The sequence below is a fragment of the Oncorhynchus tshawytscha genome, linkage group LG28, assembly GCF_018296145.1.
Source record: "Oncorhynchus tshawytscha isolate Ot180627B linkage group LG28, Otsh_v2.0, whole genome shotgun sequence".
NCBI lineage: Eukaryota > Metazoa > Chordata > Actinopteri > Salmoniformes > Salmonidae > Oncorhynchus > Oncorhynchus tshawytscha.
The window spans coordinates 21012865-21040532 of NC_056456.1; the positions used below are offsets into that span (position 1 = coordinate 21012865).

General features: G+C 40.2%; 1 protein-coding gene and 1 non-coding gene across 4 annotated transcripts; both read left to right on the plus strand.

Annotated features, from left to right (window-relative positions):
• Positions 1-3626: 3626 nt before the first annotated feature.
• On the plus strand, positions 3627-21356 carry LOC112226902 (junctophilin-1). Of its 3 annotated transcripts, none has more exons than XM_024391564.2 (6): positions 3627-4288; positions 8085-8847; positions 12645-12763; positions 16674-17368; positions 17555-17651; positions 17833-21356. In XM_024391564.2, the coding sequence occupies exons 1-5, from the start codon at positions 3910-3912 to the stop codon at positions 17633-17635; spliced, it is 2037 nt and encodes a 678-aa protein (XP_024247332.1). In that variant the 5' UTR covers positions 3627-3909; the 3' UTR covers positions 17636-17651; positions 17833-21356. The 3 variants fall into 3 exon arrangements, with proteins under 3 accessions (XP_024247332.1, XP_024247333.1, XP_024247331.1); XM_024391565.2 differs by having other exon boundaries at positions 20294-21356; XM_024391563.1 differs by lacking the exon at positions 17833-21356 and having other exon boundaries at positions 16674-17462; positions 17555-17638.
• Positions 14988-15040, plus strand: LOC112227406. The gene has a single exon (XR_002949871.1). It is a non-coding gene; the product is annotated as a U7 small nuclear RNA (small nuclear RNA).
• Positions 21357-27668: the final 6312 nt, after the last annotated feature.

Here is a 27668-nt window from a genome sequence, read left to right on the forward strand (position 1 = left end):
CAGCGTGGTTAGTGTTCATCTTATCTAATAAATCAAAACTGAACACTGAATAACAAAACAACAAAGAAACAACCAAAACAGTTATTGTCTGGTGCAGACACACAAAGACTGAAAATACCCACCCACAAAACACAAAGGAAAACAGGCTACCTAAATGTGGTTCTCAATCAGGGACAACGATAGACAGCTGCCTCTGATTGAGAACCATATCAGGCCAAACACAGAAATAGAAAATATAGAAAAACAAACATAGACTGCCCACCCCAACTCACGCCCTGACCATACTAAATAAAGACAAAACAAAGGAATTAAGGTCAGAACGTGACAGTCACTTTCTCATAATCGCTCAGCTGGTGTTATTTTTGGCCAGCATGTCTTTACCTCCTGATGTAGAGACCTGCACTCTGTACTAAGGTCAGTAGGGGTCTGAAGACCATACAAAGTAGTCTGAATTCAAATCTAGTGATGAAACTAAAGCCAACACCACTGAAGAAAGTGAAAACAGTTTGTTTTGCTAAATGGACACCACAGTAAATGTTTTGATAATTCAATCAATTTGTATGTATTTTACTAGAGTATTCTTTGTGATATTTTACACAGAATAATATTATATAAAATATTGTTGTAATGTACAATACTGATTGGATCTGTAAAGCTTGTCTCAATGCCATTTCACATGTTACAGTTGAAGTCGGAATTTGCATACACCTTGGCAAAGTACATTTAAACTCAGTTTTTCACAATTCCTGACATTAAATCCTAGTAAAAATTCCCTGTCTTAGGTCAGTTAGGATCACCACTTTATTTTAAGAATGTGAAATGTCAGAATAATAGTAGAGAGAATTATTTATTTCAGCTTTTATTTCTTTCATCACATTCCCAGTGGGTCAGAAGTGTACACACCCTCAATTAGTATTTGGTATCATTGCCGTTAAATTGTTTAACTTGGGTTACTAGTTTTGGGTAGCCTTCCACAAGCTTCCCACAATAAGTTGGGTGAATTTTGTCCCATTCCTCCTGACAGAGCTGGTGTAACTGAGTCAGGTTTGTGGGCCTGCTGTAACGGCTGTCTGTGGTAGAAGAATGTGAGGACCAATGCGCAGCGTGGTAAGTGTTCATATTCTTTAATAGAACTCAGAACACTAAAATACAAAACCATCAAGAGAACGAAATGAAACCCGAAACAGTTCTGTCTGGTACAGATAAGAAACAGAAAATAATCACCCACACCACACAGGTGGGAAAAGGCTACCTAAGTATGATTCTCAATCAGAGACAACTAATGACACCTGCCTCTGATTGAGGACCATACCAGGCCAAACACAAAAACACCACATAGAAAAAGGAACATAGACAACCCACCCAACTCACGCCCTTACCATACTAAAACAAAGACATAACAAAAGAACTAAGGTCAGAACGTGACACCTCCTTGCTCGCACACACTTTTTCAGTTCTGCCCACACATTTTCTATAGGATTGAGGGCACTGCTTTGTGATGGCCACTCCAATACCTTGACTTTGTTGTCCTCTAGCCATTTTGCTGCAACTTTGGAAGTATGCTTGGGGTCATTGTTCATTTGGAAAACCAATTTGCGATAACTTCCTGACTGATGTCTTGAGATGTTGCTTCAATATAGCCACATAATTTACCATCCTCATGATGCCATCTATTCTGTGAAGTGCTCCAGTCCCTCTTGCAGCAAAGCACCCCCACAACATGAGCTTACCACCCCCGTGCTTCACCGTTGAGAAGGTGTTCTATGGCTTGCAAGCCTCCCCCTTTTCCTCCAAACACAATGATGGTCATTATGGCCAAACAGTTCCATTTTTGTTTCATCAGACCAAAGGACATTTCTCCAAAAAGTACGATCTTTGTCCCCATGTGCTGTTGCAAACTGTAGTCTGGCTTTTTTATGGAGGTTGTGGAGCAGTGGCTTCTTCCTTGCTGAGCGGCCTTTCATGTTATGTCGATATAGGACTCGTTTTACTGTGGATGTAGATACTTTGGTACCTGTTTCCTCCAGCATCTTCACGAGGTCCTTTGCTGTTGTTCTGGGATTGATTTGCACTTTCGTACCAAAGTACGTTCATCTCTAAGAGACAGAACGCATTACCTTCCTGAGCGGTATTGCGGCTGCATGGTCCCATGGTGTTTATACTTGCATACTATTGTTTGTACAGATGAACGTGGTACCTTCAGGTGTTGTGAAATTGCTCCCAAGGATGAACCAGACTTGTGGAGTTCTACAATTATTTCTCTGAGGTCTTGGCTGATTTATTTTATTTTCCCATGATGTCAAGCGAAGAGGCACTGAGTTTGAAGGTAGGCCTTGAAATACATCCACAGGTACATATCCAACTGACTCAAATGATGTAAATTAGCCTATCAGAAGCTTCTAAAGCCATGACATCATTTTCTGGAATTCTCCAAGCTGTTTAAAGGCACAGTCAACTTAGTGTATGTAAACTTCTGATCCACTGGAATTGTGATACAGTGAATTAGAAGTGAAATAATCTGTCTGTAAACAATTGTTGGAAAAATGACTGGTGTCATGCACAAAGTAGATGTCCTAACCGACTTGCCAAAAACTTTGTGGAGTGGTTGTAAAACGAGTTTTAATGACTCCAACCTAAGTGTATGTAAACTTCCGACTTCAACTGTATATATTGTAGACTGTGGCATGGGAAAAAAGGGGATATGGTTGACATGCAAAGGGAAATATAAGGGTTTGGTTGAGGTTAGGGTTAACCTGTCAATGGGATGCTGGTAAGAAAAGTCCCCTTAATCTCTACCCAGTGGCATACGTATGGTCCAATTTGTATTTTCTATTGAAAATCTACTGTGTTTGCAATGCAGATGAACGATGTGCACACTGACACCCAGTGGTAAGATCTAGAGGCTGCCTGTTGCCATGTCCTGTAGTTTCTAGGCTACAATCTCCTTCAAACATTTTAGCAGGTATTGTAACCTATTAATAGTGTATTTGAGATTTTTAAAAATAATAACTTAGTCTATGTCTTCTTCTGACACAGAAACATTAGTCCAACACCCATGTATAATGCTGCAGGATATTAGCAGTGCTCAGTAGATGTCCCTGTTCTCTTGAAATCATAATACACAAATAACAACAGTACATGAGTTTCATCTCTGTGCTGATAAAAGTCCTAGCTTTTAATTTATGTTTGCCACCAACACAACTGGCCAGTTCAACATCATTATCTGACTGTTGCGATTAAAATAATTGTATTGTCATCTATTAATAGTCAATGAACACGGATTCCACACCCCAAACTGAATGATTATGAGTCTAACCAGTAACCACAGAACTAGAATGAGTGATTCTATTTCTATGGGTTTAACATTCTGATAGAGTTTACACACAGAAAACCTTATGCTATTTTTGATTAGCCTACCTACAGATACCAATACTATAAGCAATACGGACATATCAAGCAGGGTTATAATTATAATCGATTTAACTTTGAAACCAATATAAGAACAGATATCATTTATATTTTTGAATTACATCATGTCATGGCATTTTCATGTCATTACCCCACCCCCCCCTTCCCCCAACCACTCTATCTCTCTCTCTCTCTCTCTCTCTATCTATCTCTCTGCTGTGAGAGAGGGAGGAGAGATCATCATAAAATAAACCAGGAGCGATTCTGGCAGCGGTAGTGGCGCTCTCACTCTTCTTCCCACGTACCGCTTTAGCCGACCACCACAAATCCACACAGTGACAATAATTAATCTCTGCTTGCAACCACAACACCACACCACACTATCTACGGGACTCTCGCTTCAGTGTTGCTACTTTTCATTTAAAATACGCTCTGGATTAGCGAGGGACAGCACAATATCCGGGGGCTACCACGACTCGTTCTTCTCCCCTCATAATCTGAATGACGGGCGGACGGTTCGATTTTGACGATGGTGGCACATATTGCGGTGGCTGGGAGGATGGAAAAGCCCATGGGCATGGCGTCTGTACCGGGCCCAAGGGCCAAGGAGAATACTCCGGGTCCTGGAACAATGGTTTTGAGGTAGTGGGGGTGTACACCTGGCCCAGTGGAAACGTGTATCAGGGTTACTGGGCACAGGGGAAACGACACGGATTCGGTGTGGAATCGAAGGGAAAATGGATTTATCGTGGTGAATGGACTCATGGATTTAAAGGTCGATACGGGGTCCGGCAAAGTCTCCACACGCCTGCTAGATACGATGGGACATGGAGTAACGGTCTGCAAGATGGATATGGAGTTGAAACGTATGGTGATGGAGGTAAGCGTGTCAGTAACAGTTTGTGGTTAGTAGGCTACATGTAAGGCAGTCTCACTTGTTACAGTGTAGCAGGGGGCACATGTTTCCACAAGTGTTTCGTTGTATATTTATAGTACAGTTGTAGTATAAGAGTTAACTATTTCCATTAATTGCAAAAGATTAGAGTAGAGAAGCCTGCCTGAACTATAGCCAGTGCCACACCACTGAACTCTATTGATATAGGACTGTACTGTTCAGTCAGCGCTGAGCTCTTCCATAACCTAACGTTGAAGGCATACTCCCATAGAGGTCATGGCTAAAAATAAAAATATCACTCAGACACACTTGAAAATCAAAGTGCTTTTTACCCAGGACAGATCTATAGACAACTATTGATCACAGATCTATAGACAACTATTGATCTTTGTTCATTTGTTGCAGTATGGAATTTAGCGTACAGTAGTTTCTATATAAAGTCGTTTTAGAGTTGTTGTTTTCAAAGATTGTGTTGTAGGCGCAGGTGGTCATGAAGTTGTAATGTCAGGCAACCTGGTCTCGGAGCATTTCATATTATTCTGTACTTAAAATCCGAGACACCCCATGTCGTTGATATGTTACGAATGACAATTTGTATTAAATGTTTTGATTTGCAAAACATACAATATGTTACGAATTTGCAAAATTCATTCTATGTTATACATTTGCTAGATGTATATGTCACGAATTCAAGCTCGGTGCATAACGTTAGCTAGCTGGCTAACTCTAGTTAGGCTAGGGGTTAGGGTTAAGGTTAAGTTTAGGACTTAGGTTATAGGGTTAGGGTACGATTAGCTAAACAGGTTAAGGTTAGGGGAAGGATTAGCTATATGCTAAGTAGTTGCAAAGTAACTCAAAAGTAGTAAGTAGTTAAAAAGTTGCTAATTAGCAAAAATTGTCCGTGACGAGATTTGAACTTGTTCACATTATACAGCCACCCATGCACCCCAAACAACCAATCACCCTACTAAGTAACCATACCAAATGTACATTATCATATTGACTGTGTTCTGAATTTACATTTACTATGTTAAGTCTAGTCTTTGAGACTAGGCTGTGCCAGGGCACACAAGCATAGTCATACACACACAGTTGCATGTAACTTGTAGGTTATATCTATTCCAGAGAGAGAAATATACTTTTTGCTGATTCATAGCATCGATTGATAGTTTTATTTATTGATTACAGGTGAAAGCAATAATGGATTGTAGGAAAGTCAATAGACAATAGTCGATCATTAAACACACCACAATATCTTACTTCATGCAGTGTGATAGTCAATAGATACAATAGATACAGCATAATACACAAATAACAACATAATAATTAGATTTGCAGAAGATAAAGTGAGCATTGTCTGAGGGCCAGATCCAACAAAACCTGAGCAAACGGTATTAGCCAGTTCCCCCTGAGCAAGCATGGCTTCGAGTGCTTTCTTTTGTGCTTGGAGTCGTCTAGTACTCTCATATCACTCACTGGTTCAATTTATAAAGCAAAAAAACACCGTTGGTGAACCTGACAATCTGAAGCAGTGAAAGGTTTGCCTGACGACTCAAACTGAATTATTTAGCTGCTTTATCCTTTGCTACATGCTGTACTTCATTGCGGAGAAAACTAACGTTTGCGGGCGTGGCGTAGCGTTTGGCAGGAGCAAGAAGTTAAGGCAGGCAGGCAGGTAGGTAGGTAGGCAGGTAAAAAGTCATAATAGGATCAGTCAGTTTAGGAATCAGTGGGTCAGTGGGACAGTGACACTCAACAAAATATAAATACTAGTCACTGACATGAAGCCTTTCAAAAGTGCCCTAATCTATCCTCCTAATGTGTTAAGATTGATTTTGTTCAGTAACTTATTTGTATTTAGGCTGATTTATTTCACATAGTAAGACAGATGGAGTTATGTTTGGCTTGACTGACAAACTTCCCAATGTCTCAAGTTACTTACGTCTTTAAAATAGCACATTCTTCTCTTTGGAAGCAATAATGATGGACAGTGGCATATCACCTTGAGTGCACACCAGAAAGCAGTATGTATTTAGAATTGTAGACCCCCTGTAGCTGCTGAAATGGTGGGAAGGCGTGAGATGTGTGGTTTCTTGGCATTTTGCGCTTCCCCCTTCAAACAAATATCTGAATGACAAAAACACAGTTGGAGTGTCAACTGAAGTTGTGATGATGTAAGGTCAGTCAGTGTTACTGTGGGGTTCAACATTACTGTTGAGAGTGTGGCAGGATTAACTTCCACCTTTTCGTTGTATGAAATTAGTGACTTTTGCCAAACTGCAGGCTTTCCAATGGATCTTGTGTGCAGGAGCATAAGGAAAGCCTAATTAACCTCAATGCCCTATGCACTTGTGGAGATCTGAGAGGATTTGAAAGGTGTAAGCAATATCATAATAGCTCTAACTTTCCCTCTGATAGGCTAGGTGGAAGTTTCACTATATTGCTTATACCAATCAAAGTGTATCAGATCTCCACAAGTGCATAGGGCATAGGGTCTAGTGGTTAATTTGGGATTGGGCCGTACAATGAGTGGCCATAGCCTAAGGTTCCCAGGCCCTCCTTCATGCCACAACCTGTTTCAGGACAGGTTGTTACTGGGTGGGAGCTCATCTTTGAAAAGTAGGCTAACAGATTTGGACCACTGCACTTGTTGTAACCTCACTAGGCCCTATCTAATCATAGATAAGGATACTCCATAGTAATGCCTTCATCCTTGCCAGGGCCGGCTTCAGGCATAAGCGACATAAGCAGTCGCTTTGGGCCTCCGGCCGCTAGGAGGCCCACATCCACAAAAATGAAATGTGTCCCCCTTGATTTTGTTAGTCATTCTCACTCAGATATCATATTAACATGCCATAACGCACTGGGCAAAAACTGTTTGAACCAATGTTACTTCCACATCATTTCAACCCCCCAAAATCTATGTGATGACGTTGAAACAACGTGGGAAACTGATTGTATTTGCAAAAAGTCATCAACATAAGGGCATATCATATTTTTTTCACCTAACTTTTACCCTAAATCCAATGACATGGCGACATTTGTTGTTGATTACACATTGAATTCACATTAGGTGACAACTCAACAAATGTAAATAAAAACTAGACGTTGAACGTTGAAGTCATGTCAAATGTATAAAATTGCATGAAATTAGCTTTAAAATGGCAAAATCGTAATTCCCAAACAAACCTCGCTTAGGGCCCCCAAAAGGCTAGGGCCGGCCCTGATCCTTGCCAACTTTCCAAAACCTAAACAAACATTGGAGCACATGTCTTTACAATGACAAGAGAAGGCCACTAACTTTAATTATGTACCAGTGGTAGCCTATGCTTTTCGACTATGTCTACTGCCATAAAGACTGCCTGGTTTGGCATAACGCCAAGAGTATATGAATAGCAAATGATGAAGTGGTAGTAAATCACGATATAAACAAATACTGAAATATGAATCTCGTCATGGACGTGGTATCTTGAATGTGGTTAGAAATACATACAGGTCTGTCTCACTGACAGCAGAATCACAGTACCTGGTTGAGATTAGGTATCGTATATGATTTCAACCCATTCAATGAAAAGTTTCCAATAATAAGGATATGATGTACTTTTAAAGATGTTTCCACTTCAATTGCTTGAATTGACATTGGGCTAGTGTAAAGAGATTCTAATCAACTGTAATATTCTAATTTTGTACCCCAAATGGTTATTTTGTCATCATGACAAAAATGTGTGTTCAGGATTTTCTTAACCTTTGTATTAATTTTAGCAATTTCTTGTCCTAACAGGTACGTACCAGGGGCAGTGGACAGGAGGAATGCGACACGGATATGGTGTGCGGCAAAGTGTACCTTACGGGATGGCTACGGTTATTCGCTCGCCTCTTCGAACCTCGCTGGCCTCGCTCCGGAGCGAACAGAGCAACGGCACCGTCCTCCATGCCAACCTCGACCTGTCAGACAGCCTTGCCGGCACCAGAGGAGGCTTTGTTCTCAACTTCCACAGCGAAGGCGAAGGTGAGAAGAAAAAAGGCCTGTTCCGAAGAGGGTCCCTGTTCGGCAGCCTCAGAAACCTCAGAAAGTCTGACTCCAGGTCGTCCATATCAAGCAAACGCAGCTCCGCCCGCAGCGATGCCGCCAGCTCCATCAGCCGAATCAGCTCCAGTGATGCCAATTCCACCATCAGCTTCGGAGATGGAGTTGATGAGTACATGCCCCTGGAGGACAATGTAGATGCCACCACCACTGAGTCCTACATGGGGGAGTGGAAGAACGACAAGCGGAACGGCTTTGGTGTCAGCGAGCGCACCAACGGGATGAAGTATGAGGGAGAGTGGATGAACAATAAACGCCACGGCTACGGATGCACAATGTTCCCAGACGGCACCAAAGAAGAGGGGAAGTATAAAAACAATGTGTTGGCGCGAGGCATCAAGAAGCAGCTCATTCCTCTCAAAAACACCAAAACTAAACAGAAAGTGGATCGGGCTGTAGAAGGAGCCATACGGGCAGCAGCTATTGCCAGAACAAAAGTAGAAATAGCCACTTCAAGGTAATCATTTTCTCAATGTGCATGCTTGTGTCTGAAATGACACCCTATTTCCTATGCAGTGGACTACTTTTGACCAGGGCTTTAAGGGCCCTGTTCAAAAGTAGTGCACTATTTTCGGAATAGGGTGCCATTTCGGACGCAGGCCATGTTGTGTTGGTGGTGATGGATCCTACTGCTACGTGGGCTTCCAGTTCAGGTCTGCTGATTGGGTTAGGTTGAATGGCTGACAGGTTGGGATTCTCAACTAGGGTCAGGTTGTTATTGGTGTCACCTTATCCTACCTCTCTCCAACATTCTCCAACTTTCTCCAATGCTCTCTCCATCTTTCACTTTCTCTCTCACACACACACACACACACACACACACACACACACACACACACACACACACACACACACAGTAAAACATGTTTTGCACATACATGTGGCACACGTAACACATGGTACAGACTTAACGTTCAGATGATGAACTTCAGTACATTGTAAATTCAGACAGTGGCCCAATGACACAATGGAACAATTTGATACACACTGTAGTGATCCAAATAGTGAGGATCAAATCAAGACAAATCATGGTACAACCATATTGTTCACATCATTGTGAGGGTGTGACCCTGTGACACATGCAATTGTGAATATTGGCAGGTGAGAGACTGTCAACAATTGCAAGAGTTCTATAAAGAATTAGGTTATTAATCAGTGTTCATAGTTGATTGAGCCACATGCTCTTGTTTAAACATATTCAAGACATAAATCTCAGAGATAGCTCAGTCTTAAAAAAGATCTCTCAGACCAGAATACTGAGTGTGTATTATAAGCATGGAAATCTGGCTCGTCTGAAATACATTTGATTGCGATCAGGTGGAACACCGAAACCATACACAGCTGCTTGTTGAACGAAGTCGGGCTCTTTGCTGGAAAACTACATAGAAAATATTGTTCTCCTCGTCTTAGGTCTACATTCTGTGCCTACTGCCTTTTCAAAAGCAAGGGGTGACAATGAGTAATTTGCCAGAGCATGGAATAGCAAGGAGAAAGCTGTTGAACTTTTGTAGTGGTAGTTCTCTTAGACACCCACATCAACTTGAGCCAGCCAAGTAATATCTCTGGTTCATGTTAGAACATGTGAGATAGCTAATATGAAGTACAAAGCCATGGTCTATGAAGTCCTTATGACATGGGTTGGACTTGGAATTATTCAAAATAAAGTTAAAGTTGAATCAGAAAAAAAGACTCAAGAGAGAAAAAATTGCAACCATATTGTTAGTAGCCTTTCACTTCTTTCAGCGCTTCATTAAACAATAATATTCATTCAACTGGGCTATTGTCCTTTGAATGCAATGCACAGAGGTATACTACCATGTGAAACACCCACCCCCTATCTGTTTACAGTATCAAAATAGTCACTTCATTGCCATATCATGCCCACCCATCCCCCTTTTCTTGTAATCTTCTTGAATGAGAAACCATCATTAGCATGTTCTTTATCCTGGTTTTCTGGCATCTGTATACATTTTAATGAGGGCTCTCATATCTAGGCTCACCATCACAGCAACTCCTCCTGTCATGAAATAGAAATATGTCCCTGCAGCGGCAGAATGTCTAAAATTAAGGCCTCTGCCTTTGAAGACTGTTGTGTGGCTGAGTTGATAAGTGTGGTAAGAGCTTTGGAACGTGCGGACCGGGTTCGGCTTGCGTCACTTTTCCCGTCATCTGGGTGGAAGCCCAGGGGAGCGAATGAGAGAGGGAGGGGGAGAGAGAGAGACAGAGGGAGATACGAAGGGGAGCAAGCAGTTCCTAGACCAGACCGGACGGTGTGTGCTAGCTCTGCTCTCCTCACATGTAAAGCCATCAGCCTCTAGTGTGTCAGTCAGCACTGAGCTCTGACTAAATAAGGCAAGGCAGGACTTGGCTTATCAACACCTGACAGGAATACAGCCTAGCAGCAGCAGCTGAGCTGATACTGTAGCCCTTCTCTGTCCCGCCATCCACTATCATCTGGTGGATTACTCAGTCAGTCTATCTGGCTGGGAATAGGTGTTGGGTAGGTGGTTTATTGCTCATTTTCCCTCCGAGCTCTCCTAGACTTGCTAACAAGCTCCCATTTAAGCTTCTTAAACTTGGTTCAAGTTGCCTTTTTCAAATGTGCCCTCGCTCTGTCTCTTTTCTCCCCGAGCCATGTGATTTGGTGTAGCCTATGGCCCCAGGTTTGAAAGCTTTCGGGAAGCCTACATGAAATCGTATGATGATATAAGTATAACTTGTTGTACTCCTCATTGTACAGTACTGTAGCTATGTGAGCCCATGGGCAGGTTAGTGCACGATGACTCAATCAAATATTTGTCAAATCCTCCTGTACTCCTCTATAACAGATTAATGGCATGATTCATTCAACAGCACATCTGCACTATATGCATATGGAGTTCACATGGTTCACAGTGATACACTGACTGCGAAACTGTCAGATGTCTACATGAGGCAAAGCCAATTGCACATAATGAAGACTTTCCTCAATGCACAATGTAAGCTTCTGTAGTCATGTGCCCCCTAAAGTTGTTAAAATGCAACTGCATAGTCAGTCGTTGAAAAAAAGAGAACGTTCCCACTTCAAATTAAGGTTGAAAAAGCATACATTTTTATTCAATTGCAGACAAGGACCAGGTGTTTTGCCCTTGTCAGCTTAATCGGTTTCAAACACTCCCTTTTATCCACCTCCATTTGAAAAGTTAAGATTTTCTTAAAGTTGTTGAAAGGATACATTCATTTCAAGAGACACCATGTAAATCCTCCTGTACTCCTCTGTATTCAGAGGCCCTGAATGACACTCATACAGACAGTTGTAAAACCAACTACCTCTTATTGAACTGTTTATAAAGAAACACTATTGAATTAATCTTGTACCATTGAAATACTGTACATCTTGATAAGTATAAAGAAGTATATCATGGTATTCTTTGTTAATGCATGTAAATAGTTTGTTTTGAAAACAATTTTACTTGAGCGAAAGGAAGTAAATGCAACACAAATATCTAACTTGAAAAAAAGTTTCATCAGAAATGATGGTTGTGCTAAATGACACAATGCCTTCTATTGAATATCAGACAGTGGATATGCATGTCAAGCCATTTACTGTTTGCAACATGCATATTTTAATTTAACCTTTACTTAACTAGGCAAGTCAGTTAAGAACAAATTTTTATTTTCAATGACAGCCTAGGAACAGTGGGTTAACTGCCTGTTCAGGGGCAGAACAACAGGTTTGTACCTTGTCAGTTCAGGGGTTTGAACTTGCAACCTTCTGGTTACTAGTCCAACGCTCTTAACCACTAGGCCACCCTGCCGCACTGCTAAGAGCATGAAACTGCACGATAACCATGCTATTTTATTATTTAATTCTCTACTTCTAATATTATTTAATGTTGGAAAAACCTTTGGCTCCAACAATATTTATTGGCAACACTGTAGCACCACTGAGCTCTCCAGTCTCAACCCTATAAGACACTAAAGACAGTGTCTATCTGGAAGGCCCAGAGCCATGTAGTGCTTCACCCTCCCAGACCTGGCTTCAAGTAGTATTAGATATATTTTGTATAATTTAGCTGTGTCTTATTGGGCTTGTCTGGAGAAATAAACACCAATGGAACAGTCCCAAAAGTGTAAACTCTGTCGCTCTTGGACTCTCAATCAACATGCTCAAACAAATGCTAAAAGTATTTAAAAGTAAACCAATTGTATTTGAACCCAGGTATGTACCCTTCCAAGTCTAACCGGCTATAATTCTGCTTTGCCTTCATCCAGAACGGCTCACGCCAGGACTAAAGGTGATGCTGCTGACCAGGCCGGTCAGTCAGCCAGTCAGGACTCAGACATCGCCAGGGCAGTGGCCAGGGAACTGTCTCCCAACTTCCATCAGCCAGGTAAACCAACGTTCCCAACCTACCCAACCAGACCCCAGCATCTATTTATCTCACAGCCCCTTGTTATAATCGCCTTTGTCCAATGCCTTTTGTGTCTGGGTTGTGTGTTTTTCTTTATTTTCCGTCTGGGGCAGATGTATATGCAAATGTACCAAATGTAAATGAAAATCTGTTTAGGGAGGAATATAATTAGCATAATTTACCTTGGGGTCTTTTTCATCCTCAGAAAAATACAAGGTCAGTGTTTTTTGGGATAACAAGTGTCACATATTTATGAGTACAATATTTTATATTACAGTGAACATGTTTCTGCAGCATCGATGTACAGTCAGGTCCATAATTATTGTCCCCCTTAAGCAAAAAAGACTAAAAAAGACTGTATAAAATAAATAAATAATAAAATAATACTGAACTATGAAGTACTGTATAAGAAAAAGGGAAATTATATGATTTTATACTCATACAATTACTCAGAGAAAGAGATTTTGTTTCTAAGGTCATTTATTTAAATCTACAAAAGATAGGGTTAACAATGATTGGCACCTCTGTTTTCAAATCTCCCAGCACCTTCCCCAACACTGAGCCTTTCTCTAAAATGTTTTATCAGATTGGAGAACACATTGGGAGGGATCTTAGACCATTCCTCCATACAGAATCTTTCCAGAGCCTTGATATCCCCAAATCCACCACTGGTGTGTGTGGCCAAAGAGCTCTATTTTTATGTCATCTGACAATAGCACTGCCTGGAGTTAAACTGCATGGCACTTGGAACTGGTGCAATGCTCAGATGACATAAAAATAGAGCTCTTTGGCCACACATACCAGTGGTGTGTTTGGTGTTGAAAAACAGAAGCCTATGCAGTAAAGTACCTTATACCTACGGTAAAATATGGTGGTAGATCTTTGATGTTATTGGGCTATTTTGCTGCCTCTGGTCTCGGGGCCCATGTTAAGGTCAACGGGGTCATGAACTCTACCAAGAACCAGGAAATTTTAACCAAAAACCTGGTTGCCTCTACCAGGAGGCTGAAACTTGGCCACAAGTGGTACTTCCAGCAAGACAATAACCCCAAGCACAAATCAAAATTGTTAACTGACCGCAAAATCAACATTTTGCATCTCAGTCTCGGGACTTGAACCCCATTGAAACCCTGTGGTTTGAATTGAAGAGGGCAGTTCATAAGCACAGATGAAGGATATCAAGGATCTGGAAAGACTCTCTATGGAAGAATGGTCTAAGATCCCTTCCAATGTCTTCTCCAATCTCATAAAACATTTAAGAAAAAGTCTCAGTGTAGCTATCCTCACAAGGGGAGGGTATTGAAAACAGGGATGCCAATAATTTTGACCCCTATCTTTTAAAGATTTTTTAAAATGACTTGTTAAACAAAATCTATTTCTTTGAGCAATTGTAAAATAAAATAATATAATTTCTAAATGTTCATATTCATCAAGGGTGCCAATAATTTTGGATCTGGCTGAATGTCTACATTGTACGGCACAGCATATTCTTATACAAAAAAATAAAATAAAAATTCAGCTTTTGTCAGCCTGCTTAGTTTTGTAAGAGGGTGGTTCTTCAGTGTGATCAGAGACTGTAGTGTTCGTGTTACGGTCTCATGCATGTTTAACTCCTGTATGCATATAGGTTTGTGATCTTATGTCATCGCTGGGCATTCCTCTTTTTACCACATGGTCTTGCTCAGGTCTGGACCATATAGGCTCTTTAAACCTTATACACTTGACCTGACACCAGGATAGTGTATATCACCGACTATTAATAATCATGTTCCATAGCCAGCCAGCTTGCAAGCTCACAGTTTACTATAGCATACTACAATACTTACTATTGAATTCTGTAGTAAACTGTACTATACTGTTGAATACTATACTACACACTGTAGTATCCCTCGATCATGTGTAATATTTAGTATAGAATTTTGTAGTATACTGTAGAATACAATTGTAAATACTACAGTATTATCTCCGTCAGAAAAACTGTAGTAAATACTAAAGAAATATCAGCAAAATCACTACACTGTTTTTTTTACTGTAGTAAATAGTACAGTATTTCCTTGCCGTATACGCTGCCCTTTCCCCTTCCCCACATCCCAATTTGTGCCACCCATAAGTGAGAAACTTACATGCCACATATACACCACATGTTGTGTTCCAAATGGTTATAGAAAACTCTCCTTTTAGACTCCAGTCCTACCTACCTACAAAATGTGCTCCTTTAGTATTTCTCCAGTAGGTTTCCTCAAGGAGAAAGCCCCCCAATTCTATGTCGAAGATGATCAAACAAAAACACTTTAGTAAATACAGTAATGTCCCCCAAAACACTACAGTAAATACTAAAGTATACTACAGTCCGCAAGAACACTACACTAAACACTGCAGTCTACAAAAACAGAAGAGTAAAAACTACAGTATATTACAGTCCGCAAAAACACTACAGAAATTACTATATTATATACTGCTACTTTTTTTACTACAGTATTTATACTATAGTATTCTGTAAAGACTACAGTGACTACTACAGTAAAGCCAGCAAAAAACACTACAGTGAATACTATAGCATTCCTACTATAGTATTTTTTCATGTGCGCTGTTCTCTTTTATTTCAATAATTTCTTATTACTGTTTGTTAATGCCATATAAATGTCTTATTAACAATGATTTATCTTTGCGATTTGATTGGCTTTTCATGAACAACTGCTGAGGATGTAGAGATTTAGTAAGGGATCATAGCACTTTGATGCTATTAATAGTATAATAAATATTATGAACCATGATTTCATTTGATAACACTGCTTGCGTCAGAAAGGTATCAACTTTGTTGGCTTGCGAACTCCACTTGTGTCAGCTGTGTGACAGTGTTGGCCTCACCAGTGGTCAGGAGAATGTCGAGAATCCTTCCAACCTTTAATAATAAACCAACTGGGACAGCTTTGAAACTTCATTAACCTCTGCAGGATCGGTGTCCCCCCCCGTGGGACGGTTGAGCTAACATAGGCTAATGTGATTAGCATGAGGTTGTAAGTAACAAAAAACATTCCCAGGACATAGACACATCTGATATGGGCAGAAAGATTAAATTGTTGTTAATCTAGCTGCACTGTCCAATTTACAGTAGCTATTACAGTGAAAGAATACAATGCTATTGTTTGAGGAGAGTGCACAATCATGAACTTGACAATGTATTAATAAACCAATTAGGCATATTTGGACAGTCTTGATACAACATTTTGAACATATATGCAATGGTTCATTGGATCTGTATAAAACTTTGCACATACACTGCTGTCATCTAGTGGCCAAAATCTAAATTGCGCTAGGCTGGCCTTTCACTTGCATTTCAAAGATGATGGTACAAAAAACCCCCACAAAAAACTTGTTTTTTTTTCTTTGTCTTATCTTTTACCAGATCTAATGTGTTATATTCTCCTACATTAATTTCACATTTCCACAAACTCCAAAGTGTTTCCTTTCAAATGGTATCAAGAATATGCATATCCTTGCTTCAGGTCCTAAGCTACAGGCAGTTAGATTTGGCTATGTCATTCTAGGCGGAAATTTTAAAAAAAGGGTCAGATCCTTATTAAGGAACAAATATGTTAAATCATGGATGCAGAAAAGGCATCCTAATCATGATATAACTCACAGTGAATAAATGTGAATTTATGATTTACCAAAAACAACACAAAATAATATTTAGGTGTATGTTTATATCCGTATCTGAAATTGGGATTCAGCACTAAGTGCTTGTTGAGGGGGAAAAAACAAATTTGTGTTGATTGTGATATAAACACATGGCATTAATTCAAACATTGTGATATATTAGATCACTGTTTACATGGACTTAGTATAGCTAAAGACTGTATGATACTAATGTCCTTCCATTTTCTAGGCCCTGATTATATAAAGCAGAGGTTCAATGAACCTATTGAACCTATTGTCCAAGAGGAGAAGAAAGAGAAGTCCTCCTCAAGTAGCCCTCATTTCTACCGTAAAGGCACAACCCCAGACCACTCTCCCACTGCTACTCCCCAGCCCTCTCCCCCACCAACACCCCCACCAGCGCCAGCCCCAGAGCCCAAGAAGAGCCTCTTCAGCAAGCTCACCCCCAAGCCAGGGAAAGAGAATAAAACCCCTTCAGCAGAGAGCCAGGCCCCGGTCATCACAAAGGCAGTCTCTAAGACATCGTTGAAACAGGAAGTAAGACAAGAAGTGCCTCCCCAACCGAAAACTTTAAAGATGGCGGAGTCGGTCCCCGTCAGCCCTGGCAATGGACAGCTGCACACTGACACTGAGTACCACGGCTACTACATGAAGGCAGACGTGAAGATATACCCAGATGAACCTGAGGGAGTAGAGGAGGAGCATGTTACCCCGTCCACCTTTGCCCAGATGCCACAGCCCGCAAAACCTATGGCGCAATACAGGACACCCACCCCAAAACCTGGAGCGCCAAAGTCAGCAGCCAAAGAAAGCAAACCTGAGCTAACACTTAAGAAACAAGATTCGCATAAGCCAAAAAGCCTAGCAGAAACTAGGAAACAAGCCAGCTTGGAGATCACCACGGATTTCGTAGAGGAAGAGTCAGTAAGTAACTCATACTGTATGATGATGAAAATGGGAAAACTGAAGCAAAGAGAAAGAAAGGTGTCATTTCAGAACAACGTATGAAACATCAAAGGTAGTCTCATATTTTCTGTGATAATGCCTAGCTAACTTTCAAATGCTGTTATTGAAATGTTCTCCTGAAGCTTTGTCTTTCCTACTTCACAGGGTCCTAACTCAATACTGGTTGCCCTTGTAATGCTGTTGAATATTGGTCTAGCAATAATTTTTATCCATTTTTTAACCTGACGGAATCTAAACTGAGGTAAGAGTCAGCTTAATAACATTTATTCAGATGTTATGAATTGTAGAGCATTGTGATACAGTAGTTTTTTCCCATTACATTTTAAAGTGTAAATTGCAAGTTTTACATGACATTAAGATACAGATGAGCCTGAATGTGATTCAACATAACTATTAACCCTCTAACTGTTTTGACCCTTCAGTGAACTCATCAAAACTAGTGGCATAGGTCCCTAACTCTCTGCATTTGCGTCAACGGCCTTTAAAAATGGCACCGGTCAAGCACAGACACAGGCAAAGGAGGACTGTAAATAGTGTGAAACATTGGAGAAAGATGAGACCAGGACCATTCGGCCCAGACGCTGCCCAGTTTCGCTGGCGATGATTTGTGACTCGCTTTGGTTCTGTGAAAGCTGAAGCAAGCAGTCATTGGGAAAGCAACAAAAAAACAATCTGCTGATCCAAGCTGTTTACCAGTCAAGTGCGTTGCCACTTCATATGCCCTGACAGGGGGGATGTGGAGGGGGGTGGGCAGGGGGGGATATGTTCAGAGATGCACTTTTAGTTGACAGAAGCTAACAGCTGCCTTACTATTTTACCATCTGACGTTTTAGTGGAGAGATGCAGTGCACAAGGCTGCCAGAGGAATGTGTTTCGGCAGACTTTGCTGCCTTGGGAGTGCGTCTCAGTGTGTCTCAGTGTGTCTCAGTGTTCACTCTACTATTCACTTGGTCGATAAGAAATCATACATGTTTCGAAGTGGCACTCACCAGTCTTATTCCATTCCCCACTGCTAAAGCCTTGTCTAACTTCTCATGTTAGGACATGCTTGTGCATGGGGCTGTTTCAAGTGCATCTGTTTTATGTATTAGTTAGTAACTGTTAGGTTTTCATAATTGTTTTCCCTTTGTCCGTTTATCCTTAGGTATTACAAATTATTAAGATAAGATAGTATTTATTTAAGTCTAGTCCATGCATTTCTCAAACTTTTTGAAGATCCTTCAAATTCAAAGGAATTTCCATAAAGCCTATGTTACACAAATCAGTTCATTTGAAAGAAATTGCAACATTTAATTCCAGTTATTGTGAGGACATATTTCTAAATAGTCAAATTTGAGAGTAATTTATATGCAATTGAAGTATCTTAGCAGTATACATACAGGCACAGATGTTTTTGACTAACCAGCTATTGGCTGGAGGCTGGCTACATATAACACAAACTTATAAGATGACATAGTTAACCAACACTGTGATAAAAAAGTAGACTTTATTTGAAGATGTTAGTAATTTAGAGCTAAATTTGGGATATTGAATCATTTTCCGACTGATTCAATAAAACACATTTTTATTTCTATCTATCCATCTATCTATCTTTTGGGATATTGAATAATATTCCGACTGATTCAATAAAACACATTTTTATTTCTATCTATCTATCTATCTATCTATCTATCTATCTATCTATCTATCTATCTATCTATCTATCTATCTATCTATCTATCTATCTATCTATCTATCTATCTATCTATCTATCTATCTATCTATCTATCTATCTATCTATCTATCTATCTATACAGCCAGTGATAAAGTTTTGTTAACATGGCTAGTCATTCACACAGTGTACTTTATGTATACTGACCCTACAGTATATTGCACCAAATTGGTTGCTTGTAATTTGATTGATTTTAAGGCAAAGGACTGTAGTTTTGGGTGTGGTTTGCACGTGCAGATAGATTTTGCCAGTTTTTCTTGTGCAATCAAGGATCAATGTGCAAACATTTTTTAGTCTGAAGTGTTTTGTGAAATAAAGGCATAATGGTTCATTTTCAAATGGAAGCATATGACTTTCCAATTTCTTATTTTTTTCCTATTTTGTAGGAAATATGGCGTCCAACATTGATTTATTGCCACATGAATATAACATACACAGTAGATTGGCACATGAAGAGAATACATAAGAATAAAGTGATTTGTTTGGTTTGATTTTAATTAGAAAATATGCAGTTGCATCTTGTAGAATAATGTTGAGGAATTGTTAGATTTAAAAAAAAAACTGTGTGCACAGGTTGGTTGGTTGATGCATGTCAAATTGTTTCCTTAATAGTTTGGCGTCTTTAATTTGGCCAAGCCAACACCACAGCTAGCCTACCAACACTGGACCTCATACTTACTAACTTGCACGGTTGTGAAAGCAGCCCAATGCTCGAAACCTACTCCGCAATAACACCTTGTTATGTGTGTTGAATGCATTCAGGTAGAGTAAATGGTTGGCTAAATGTCATAACATTAGCATGACGTTCCAGTTTACTTTGGATAAGACAGTAGAGAGAGAGTCATTGTCTTAAATATGTGAAAGTCTAATTACTGTATTCAATGTCATCAATATAATATTTTATTTTTGTTGTGACTAGTTAGCTAAGCATGCCTATTCGGTTTTATTTTTTGAATAATAAATATGTTCTGTTTGCTCAGTTAAAATAGAATGAAATGTATTATATTTATAAAACTGTACATTTTGGTAAACTGTTTGATAGGTGTAGGAGATGCATTTTCACTGGTTATGGTAACATTTCCATTTGCAACAATGCTGAGAGTATGGTATGAGGAGGATGTGAAGGATGCATCAGTTGGAATTCAGGGCAGTAACATTGAGATGTTTTACAGAGGTTTGGTCAGACAGACTGCCACAGAGAGAATGTGAGATTGGAAGAAGAAAGCATCAGAAGGGGAAATGGCTCCAGATATGTTTATTACTACTTTTCTGAGTGTAAAGTAATAAAGAACATTTAGAGCACAGAGTTAAAGGGCAATTCCGCCACTTTTCCACCTCATATTCATGATCTCTTGCACCATACCACCCACTGGGCACAGATGTCAAGTCAACGTCTTTTCCACATTGGTACAATGTAATTTCATTGAAATTACATGGAAACAACGTTGATTCAACCACTGTGTGCCCAGTGGGAAGTGTCTACATATATGAAAACGGTGCATTTCTATGATCCGTGGTTAAAAAGAGGAAATACCTAAAAAAAAAAAAGCTTCTCTATGACATCACAGGGTAGGACTAAAAGTAAGAAAAACTGTGATTTTCAAAACTTGTAACGAGTTTGTAGCCAGAGGGAGGGTATTTTCTTGCTCCCAACGTCAACACAAATCTCATAGTGTTTGAAAATCACTGTTTTTAAACTGTCTTAACTTTTGATGTCTTCAGGTGGAACTTTTTACTTCATATTTTTTCTACTAAATATAGAAATGTGCCGTTTCCACATTTGTAGACACTGGTATTGTGCTGGAGATAATGACAATGAGCTTGAAAAGTGGGTGGAGTTGCCCTTTAAAGAGCACAGGCAAAGTTCAAAGTTGAAAGAACCACAATGAATGATCAATAATTTATTTTTCTTGTCTAAACTGTATTTGCACACAGCTATGTATAAGGCTATTTTCTACTAATTGTACCTGATGCTACATACATTTTTTTGGCCAAAATTCTGAGCTGTTATTACTGTTTAAAGGCAAAGGAACAGTCTATTTATGTATGATTGTATTTTTCTAAAATGTTCTAAACTATATTTTGGAAAACTGGCCTGTAAACTTTTGGAAAATGTAACTTACAATTTGATAGATATTTTTAATTAGTGATTTTAATATTAATTCAATATTTGTGAACTGCTGCCAGGCTTACAAAGAATATAACTGAATACAAAATAAACAACATTAAGCTATATTGGGCAATTTGTTTGGATATTTATGATCTTCTGACCACAATGACTTTAATGGATTTTGGGACAGTTGTCTCTGTCCAATTTTGTGTGTGATCTTGTGTGAGTGGGGGCCAGGTTTTTTCTGTCCTTTATCAGAAGTCGGATCAGTGAAGGTAAGGAGGTTATCTGAAAAGAGACACATCAGATTTGACCACAGATCTAAAGCTGTTAATACTCAAACGACAATGATATTCCAGTCAGTTGTTGACGTTGTATGTTTTATAGTTCTCACTCCAACACCCTGACATAACACATTGAATTGTCTCTAGTTTTCACTCAAGCATACTGATGTAATACTTCAAATGATTAAACTTCTTATTAACACTGGTGGTCAGAGGAAAGGGGGAATTCCTCTTTGCTTAAATTGATTTGCCATAGCAGGAGCAGCATACTATTTAAATTAAGAGCAGTCTAACCTCCCTGAGTGTGAAAATTGGCCCTTGTCTGATGGATTTCTGCAGTTATCCTGAGACTAAAATAGTGTACAACAGCTGCTGCTGGTAGAGTGTCACATTTGAAAGCCCTAGAAGAGGTTGTGGATTTCGTTCTGTATGTACTCTGCTCACATCGCAGTGTGTATAAGTGAATGGAAGGACTGACAAACTGATTTTTTCCCATTATATTTGTGTTTCCAGACAACCTCTGTACGGGACAGTGGTTCAGAGGAAATGGCCCCAAATAATGAATATATTGCAGCCATGGCAACTCATACTGTTCTTCTAGGGGAGAGTGCCTACCGAGAGTCCATAAGCTTTTGAAGCACTACGTTTCCCACTTAAGAATAGTATTCTATTTTTCAAATTTTTTCAATTATGTCTCCAAATTTCTCAACAGTTATTACGCCATTACTCCAAGCATAAGCATGGACTGGTAGACCATACTGATATCACAACAGGAGTATTATTAAAAATACATTTGTGCATACGCTAACCACAAGGAACACTTTAGAATGTGAAAATACACATGGAAACTGGAAAAAAACAAGTAGGATTCTAGCTGATTCTGGCATTGCATCAATTAACTTACGCCAGAAACAGAATTACGTATTGCACTTACACTTTGTTGTTGGAAGGAGACCTGTTTCAGACAATAAATCCTATGCGGGTGTTATATTTCTCCCCAATGCACTCCCAACCAACAATCTCTTAATGAATCTACTCTATGGTACTGCGCTCATCAGATATTTGGTCTCGACTGAGGTCTCGTAATGTATAGTCGTAAATATATAAGCCATGCGCAATTTCAGATATATTTTTGTCGGAATAGACAAGGATAAACAGTGTTGGTTACAGGTATATTGCTGACATGTGAATGGGAGACAGTGTCAAATCCCAATCATCTCCAACTATACACACACTCATATTTCAAGTTAATATATACCTTAAAATCATATTAAAAGTCAATAAAGCAATATCAACACACACATTTCACATGTATTCATTAGTTGAAGGTGTTCCACGCTCGGAAAAAGTTGCATCTACTATGCCCTGGTCAAAAGGGCAGCCGTTACACCTGTAATACATGCATTACAGGTGTAATAGAGCTAAATTGAGGGGGTCAGCGCTCTGAGGTCGTCCCGTCCGCCCAGTGGCACCTGCTCTTCCCCGTCAGAAGCGCAACATTGCACCCACCCAACGGCTGCTTGCGGGCTGTTTGCTGCCACTTCAAACCCAGCTAGACTGTCAAGTTCCTCACAGCCAAGGCCCACTTATATATAGACCACCTTGTTGGATTGCCACAACCAAGTACGTCATTCAGTTACATATGGTTTCACCTGGCAGGCAAGGGCTCTAGCATTGTAATTAAATAAACACAGGCTGAATATGATCATTGTTACTAACAAGAGGAAGGAGCTGCAGCTACTACTTAATTCAAATCATGTCATATGAAAAGAGCAGAGATATGTTAAATCAGATCTCAAAAACATTGTTGAATTAAATCAATGACCCAAACATTTGTGGTAATGTTCCCTAGCAATCACACACAACATACCAAACATTTGCAGTAACATATACACAGCCAATTTATCTGATCATTACAATTATATCAAAAAGGTCCTAGACAGTATTGTGTCCTGGAGTTTTTTATATCTGAATATTGTTCCATCCTTTCATGTTTGGTTAGAGCAGTGCATACAGAAATCAGATCTGTATCAGGTCAGTTCCTCAATGAATGACAATACTCAGCAGCTGATAATGTGCATCCCCATGAGTCACAGCGGAGGACCAAAATGTTCGGCTGGCAGGCTTGGGTGGGGAGTTAGGGAGGAGGTAGTGTCTCAGGCTTTCCTTTCTGGCTGATCCTCACAGGCTGAAAATACAGTGCATTCAGAAAGTATTCACATCCCTTGACTTTTTCCACATATTTGTTAATGGCTACCTCCTCTCTGTACCCCACACATACAATTATCTGTAAGGTCCCTCAGTCGAGCAGTGAATTTCAAACACAGATTCAACCACAAAGACCAGGGAGGTTTTCCAAAGGGCACCTATTGGCAGATGGGTGAAAATTTTAAAAAGCAGACATAGAATATTACTTTAAGCATGGTAAAGTTATTAATTACACTTTGGATGGTGAATCAATACACCCAGCCACTACAAAGATACAGGTGTCCTTCCTAACTCAGTTTTCAGAGAGGAAGAAACCCGCTCAAGGATTTCAACATGAGGCCAATGGTGACTTTCAAGCATAGTGGTGGCTGCATCATGTTATGGGTATGCTTATAATCTTTAAGGATTGGAGAGTTTTTCAGGATAAAAAAAGATACGAAATGGCGCAAAGCACAGGCAAAATCCTAGAGGGAAACCTGGTTCAGTCTGCTTTCCACCAGACACTGGGAGATGACATTTAAACGTGTTAACCCTCGCAAGGCTGCAGGCCCAGACGGCATCCCCAGCCGCGCCCTCAGAGCATGCGCAGACCAGCTGGCCGGTGTGTTTACGGACATATTCAATCAATCCCTATACCAGTCTGCTGTTCCCACATGCTTCAAGAGGGCCACCATTGTTCCTGTTCCCAAGAAAGCTAAGGTAACTGAGCTAAACGACTACCGCCCCGTAGCACTCACTTCCGTCATCATGAAGTGCTTTGAGAGACTAGTCAAGGACCATATCACCTCCACCCTACCTGACACCCTAGACCCACTCCAATTTGCTTACCGCCCAAATAGGTCCACAGACGATGCAATCTCAACCACACTGCACACTGCCCTAACCCATCTGGACAAGAGGAATACCTATGTGAGAATGCTGTTTATCGACTACAGCTCGGCATTCAACACCATAGTACCCTCCAAGCTCGTCATCAAGCTCGAGACCCTGGGTCTCGACCCCGCCCTGTGCAACTGGGTACTGGACTTCCTGACGGGCTGCCCCCAGGTGGTGAGGGTAGGCAACAACATCTCCTCCCCGCTGATCCTCAACACTGGGGCCCCACAAGGGTGCGTTCTGAGCCCTCTCCTGTACTCCCTGTTCACCCACGACTGCGTGGCCACGCACGCCTCCAACTCAATCATCAAGTTTGCGGACGACACAACAGTGGTAGGCTTGATTACCAACAACGACGAGACGGCCTACAGGGAGGAGGTGAGGGCCCTCGGAGTGTGGTGTCAGGAAAATAACCTCACACTCAACGTCAACAAAACTAAGGAGATGATTGTGGACTTCAGTAAACAGCAGAGGGAACACCCCCCTATCCACATCGATGGAACAGTAGTGGAGAGGGTATTTAAGTTTTAAGTTTTAAGTTCCTCGGCATACACATCACAGACAAACTGAATTGGTCCACTCACACAGACAGCATCGTGAAGAAGGCGCAGCAGCGCCTCTTCAACCTCAGGAGGCTGAAGAAATTCGGCTTGTCACCAAAAGCACTCACAAACTTCTACAGAGGCACAATCGAGAGCATCCTGGCGGGCTGTATCACCGCCTGGTACGGCAACTGCTCCGCCCTCAACCGTAAGGCTCTCCAGAGGGTAGTGAGGTCTGCACAACGCATCACCGGGGGCAAACTACCTGCCCTCCAGGACACCTACACCACCCGATGTTACAGGAAGGCCATAAAGATCATCAAGGACATCAACCACCCGAGCCACTGCCTGTTCACCCCGCTATCATCCAGAAGGCGAGGTCAGTACAGGTGCATCAAAGCTGGGACCGAGAGACTGAAAAACAGCTTCTATCTCAAGGCCATCAGACTGTTAAACAGCCACCACTAACATTGAGTGGCTGCTGCCAACACACTGACACTGACACTGACTCAACTCCAGCCACTTTAATAATGGGAATTGATGGGAAATGATGTAAATATATCACTAGCCACTTTAAACAATGCTACCTTATATAATGTTACTTACCCTACATTATTCATCTCATATGCATACGTATATACTGTACTCTATATCATCGACTGCATCCTTATGTAATACATGTATCACTAGCCACTTTAACTATGCCACTTTGTTTACATACTCATCTCATATGTATATACTGTACTCGATACCATCTACTGTATCTTGCCTATGCTGCTCTGTACCATCACTCATTCATATATCCTTATGTACATATTCTTTATCCCCTTACACTGTGTATAAGACAGTAGTTTTGGAATTGTTAGTTAGATTACTTGTTGGTTATTACTGCACTGTCGGAACTAGATGCACAAGCATTTCGCTACACTCGCATTAACATATGCTAACCATGTGTATGTGACAAATAAAATTTGATTTGACCTTTCAGCATGACAATAACCTAAAACACAAGTCCAACTATATACTGGAGTTGCTTACTAAGACAACATTGAATGTTCCTGAGTAGCTTAGTTACAATTTTGACTTAAATCAGTTTGAAAATCTATGGCAAGACTTGAAAATGTCTGTTTAGCAAATCAACAACCAACTTGACAGAGCTCGAAGAAATGTTTTAAGAATAATGTGCAAATATTGTACAATCCAGGTGTGCAAAGCTTAGAGACTTACCCAGAAAGACTCACAGCTGTAATCGCTGCCAAAGGTGATTCTAACATGTATTGACTCAGGGTCGTCAATACTTATGTAAATTAGACATTTCTGTATTTCATTTTCAATAAATTTGCAAAAATGTCTAAAAACATGTTTTCACTTTGTCATTATGGGGTATTGTGTGTAGATGGGTGAGAAAAAGGGGTATGAATACTTTCTGAAGGCACCGTATGTGCACGATTTGTCCAAACAGTAAAAAAAAAAATATGAACAAGATGACATTTCCTGAATGACTAATTCCATAGCTACATAGTCCTATATGTTATTTGTTTCATGAGTATGGGACACCACACTGGCTTGTTTCTAATTTCACTCCTTTTACTGGACTTACAGTGCACCCTAGTGGATTTAGTCATCACAAACATTTGTGACTCAATATTCTGACACAAGTACAGTATATGACGTTTGTTGGCATGTTAGGTTGGATTTGCCAAATTAGAACCTTTGAACGCTTGAGTTACTTTGTCTTAGTTATGTCTGATCAGGAATAACATACATCGTAATGAAGTAGTATTTAAAAAGCTTAGCTGAATGCAAACTTAACTATACCTATTTTACACTACTCTAACAAAATGATGAGAATGTCCACTAACATGCATCCCCCTTATTTCACTTCAGCTGTGATGTTGACTTTCAAGTTTTTCACAGATCGGGTGTTGTCTAAATTCCACAGTTCGAAGACCTCATAATTCCCCTGTAATGAGGCATGATAATGGGACAACACATTAATAACTCAGATCCTTATTAATGACATGTCGCAGAAACCCTTCACAGGGAGGTGTACTGTGGGAGGGTGACTAACCATGGAGGCAAAGCTATTTGTGTCTGAGAAAATATGTACAATCAGGTAAAAAATGATTGGCACCCTTGACAAAGATGGAAAAAAAATACTGTATAAAATAAATAACACAAATACTGATCTATATTGTACGCACATTTTTATTTAATTATGATATTTTATGGGGTTATTTTCTGCATATGCATCTATGTTTTGAGCCAAAACCCACCACTGGTGTGCATGGCCAAAGAGCTCTATTTTCATATCATCCAACAAATGCAAACACCTGTAGTATGCTAAATGGTATTTGCACTTGGATTAAAACCAGTGCTATCATCAGATGACTTGAAAACACAGTGGTGGTTTTTGCGTCGAAAGAAAGATGCATACGCAAAAAATAACCAAATACCTACTGTAAAATATGGTTATGGGTATTTAATGTTATAGGGCTATTTAGCTTCCACTGGTCCTGGGACCCTT

Coding starts and splice junctions, on each gene's coding strand:
- LOC112226902 (XM_024391563.1), top strand. CDS start 3,910: ATGACGGGCGGACGGTTCGATTTTGACGATGGTGGCACATATTGCGGT. Junction 4,289..8,084: donor TGAAACGTATGGTGATGGAG/GTAAGCGTGTCA, acceptor TTGTCCTAACAG/GTACGTACCAGGGGCAGTGG. Junction 12,764..16,673: donor TCCCAACTTCCATCAGCCAG/GTAAACCAACGT, acceptor TCCATTTTCTAG/GCCCTGATTATATAAAGCAG.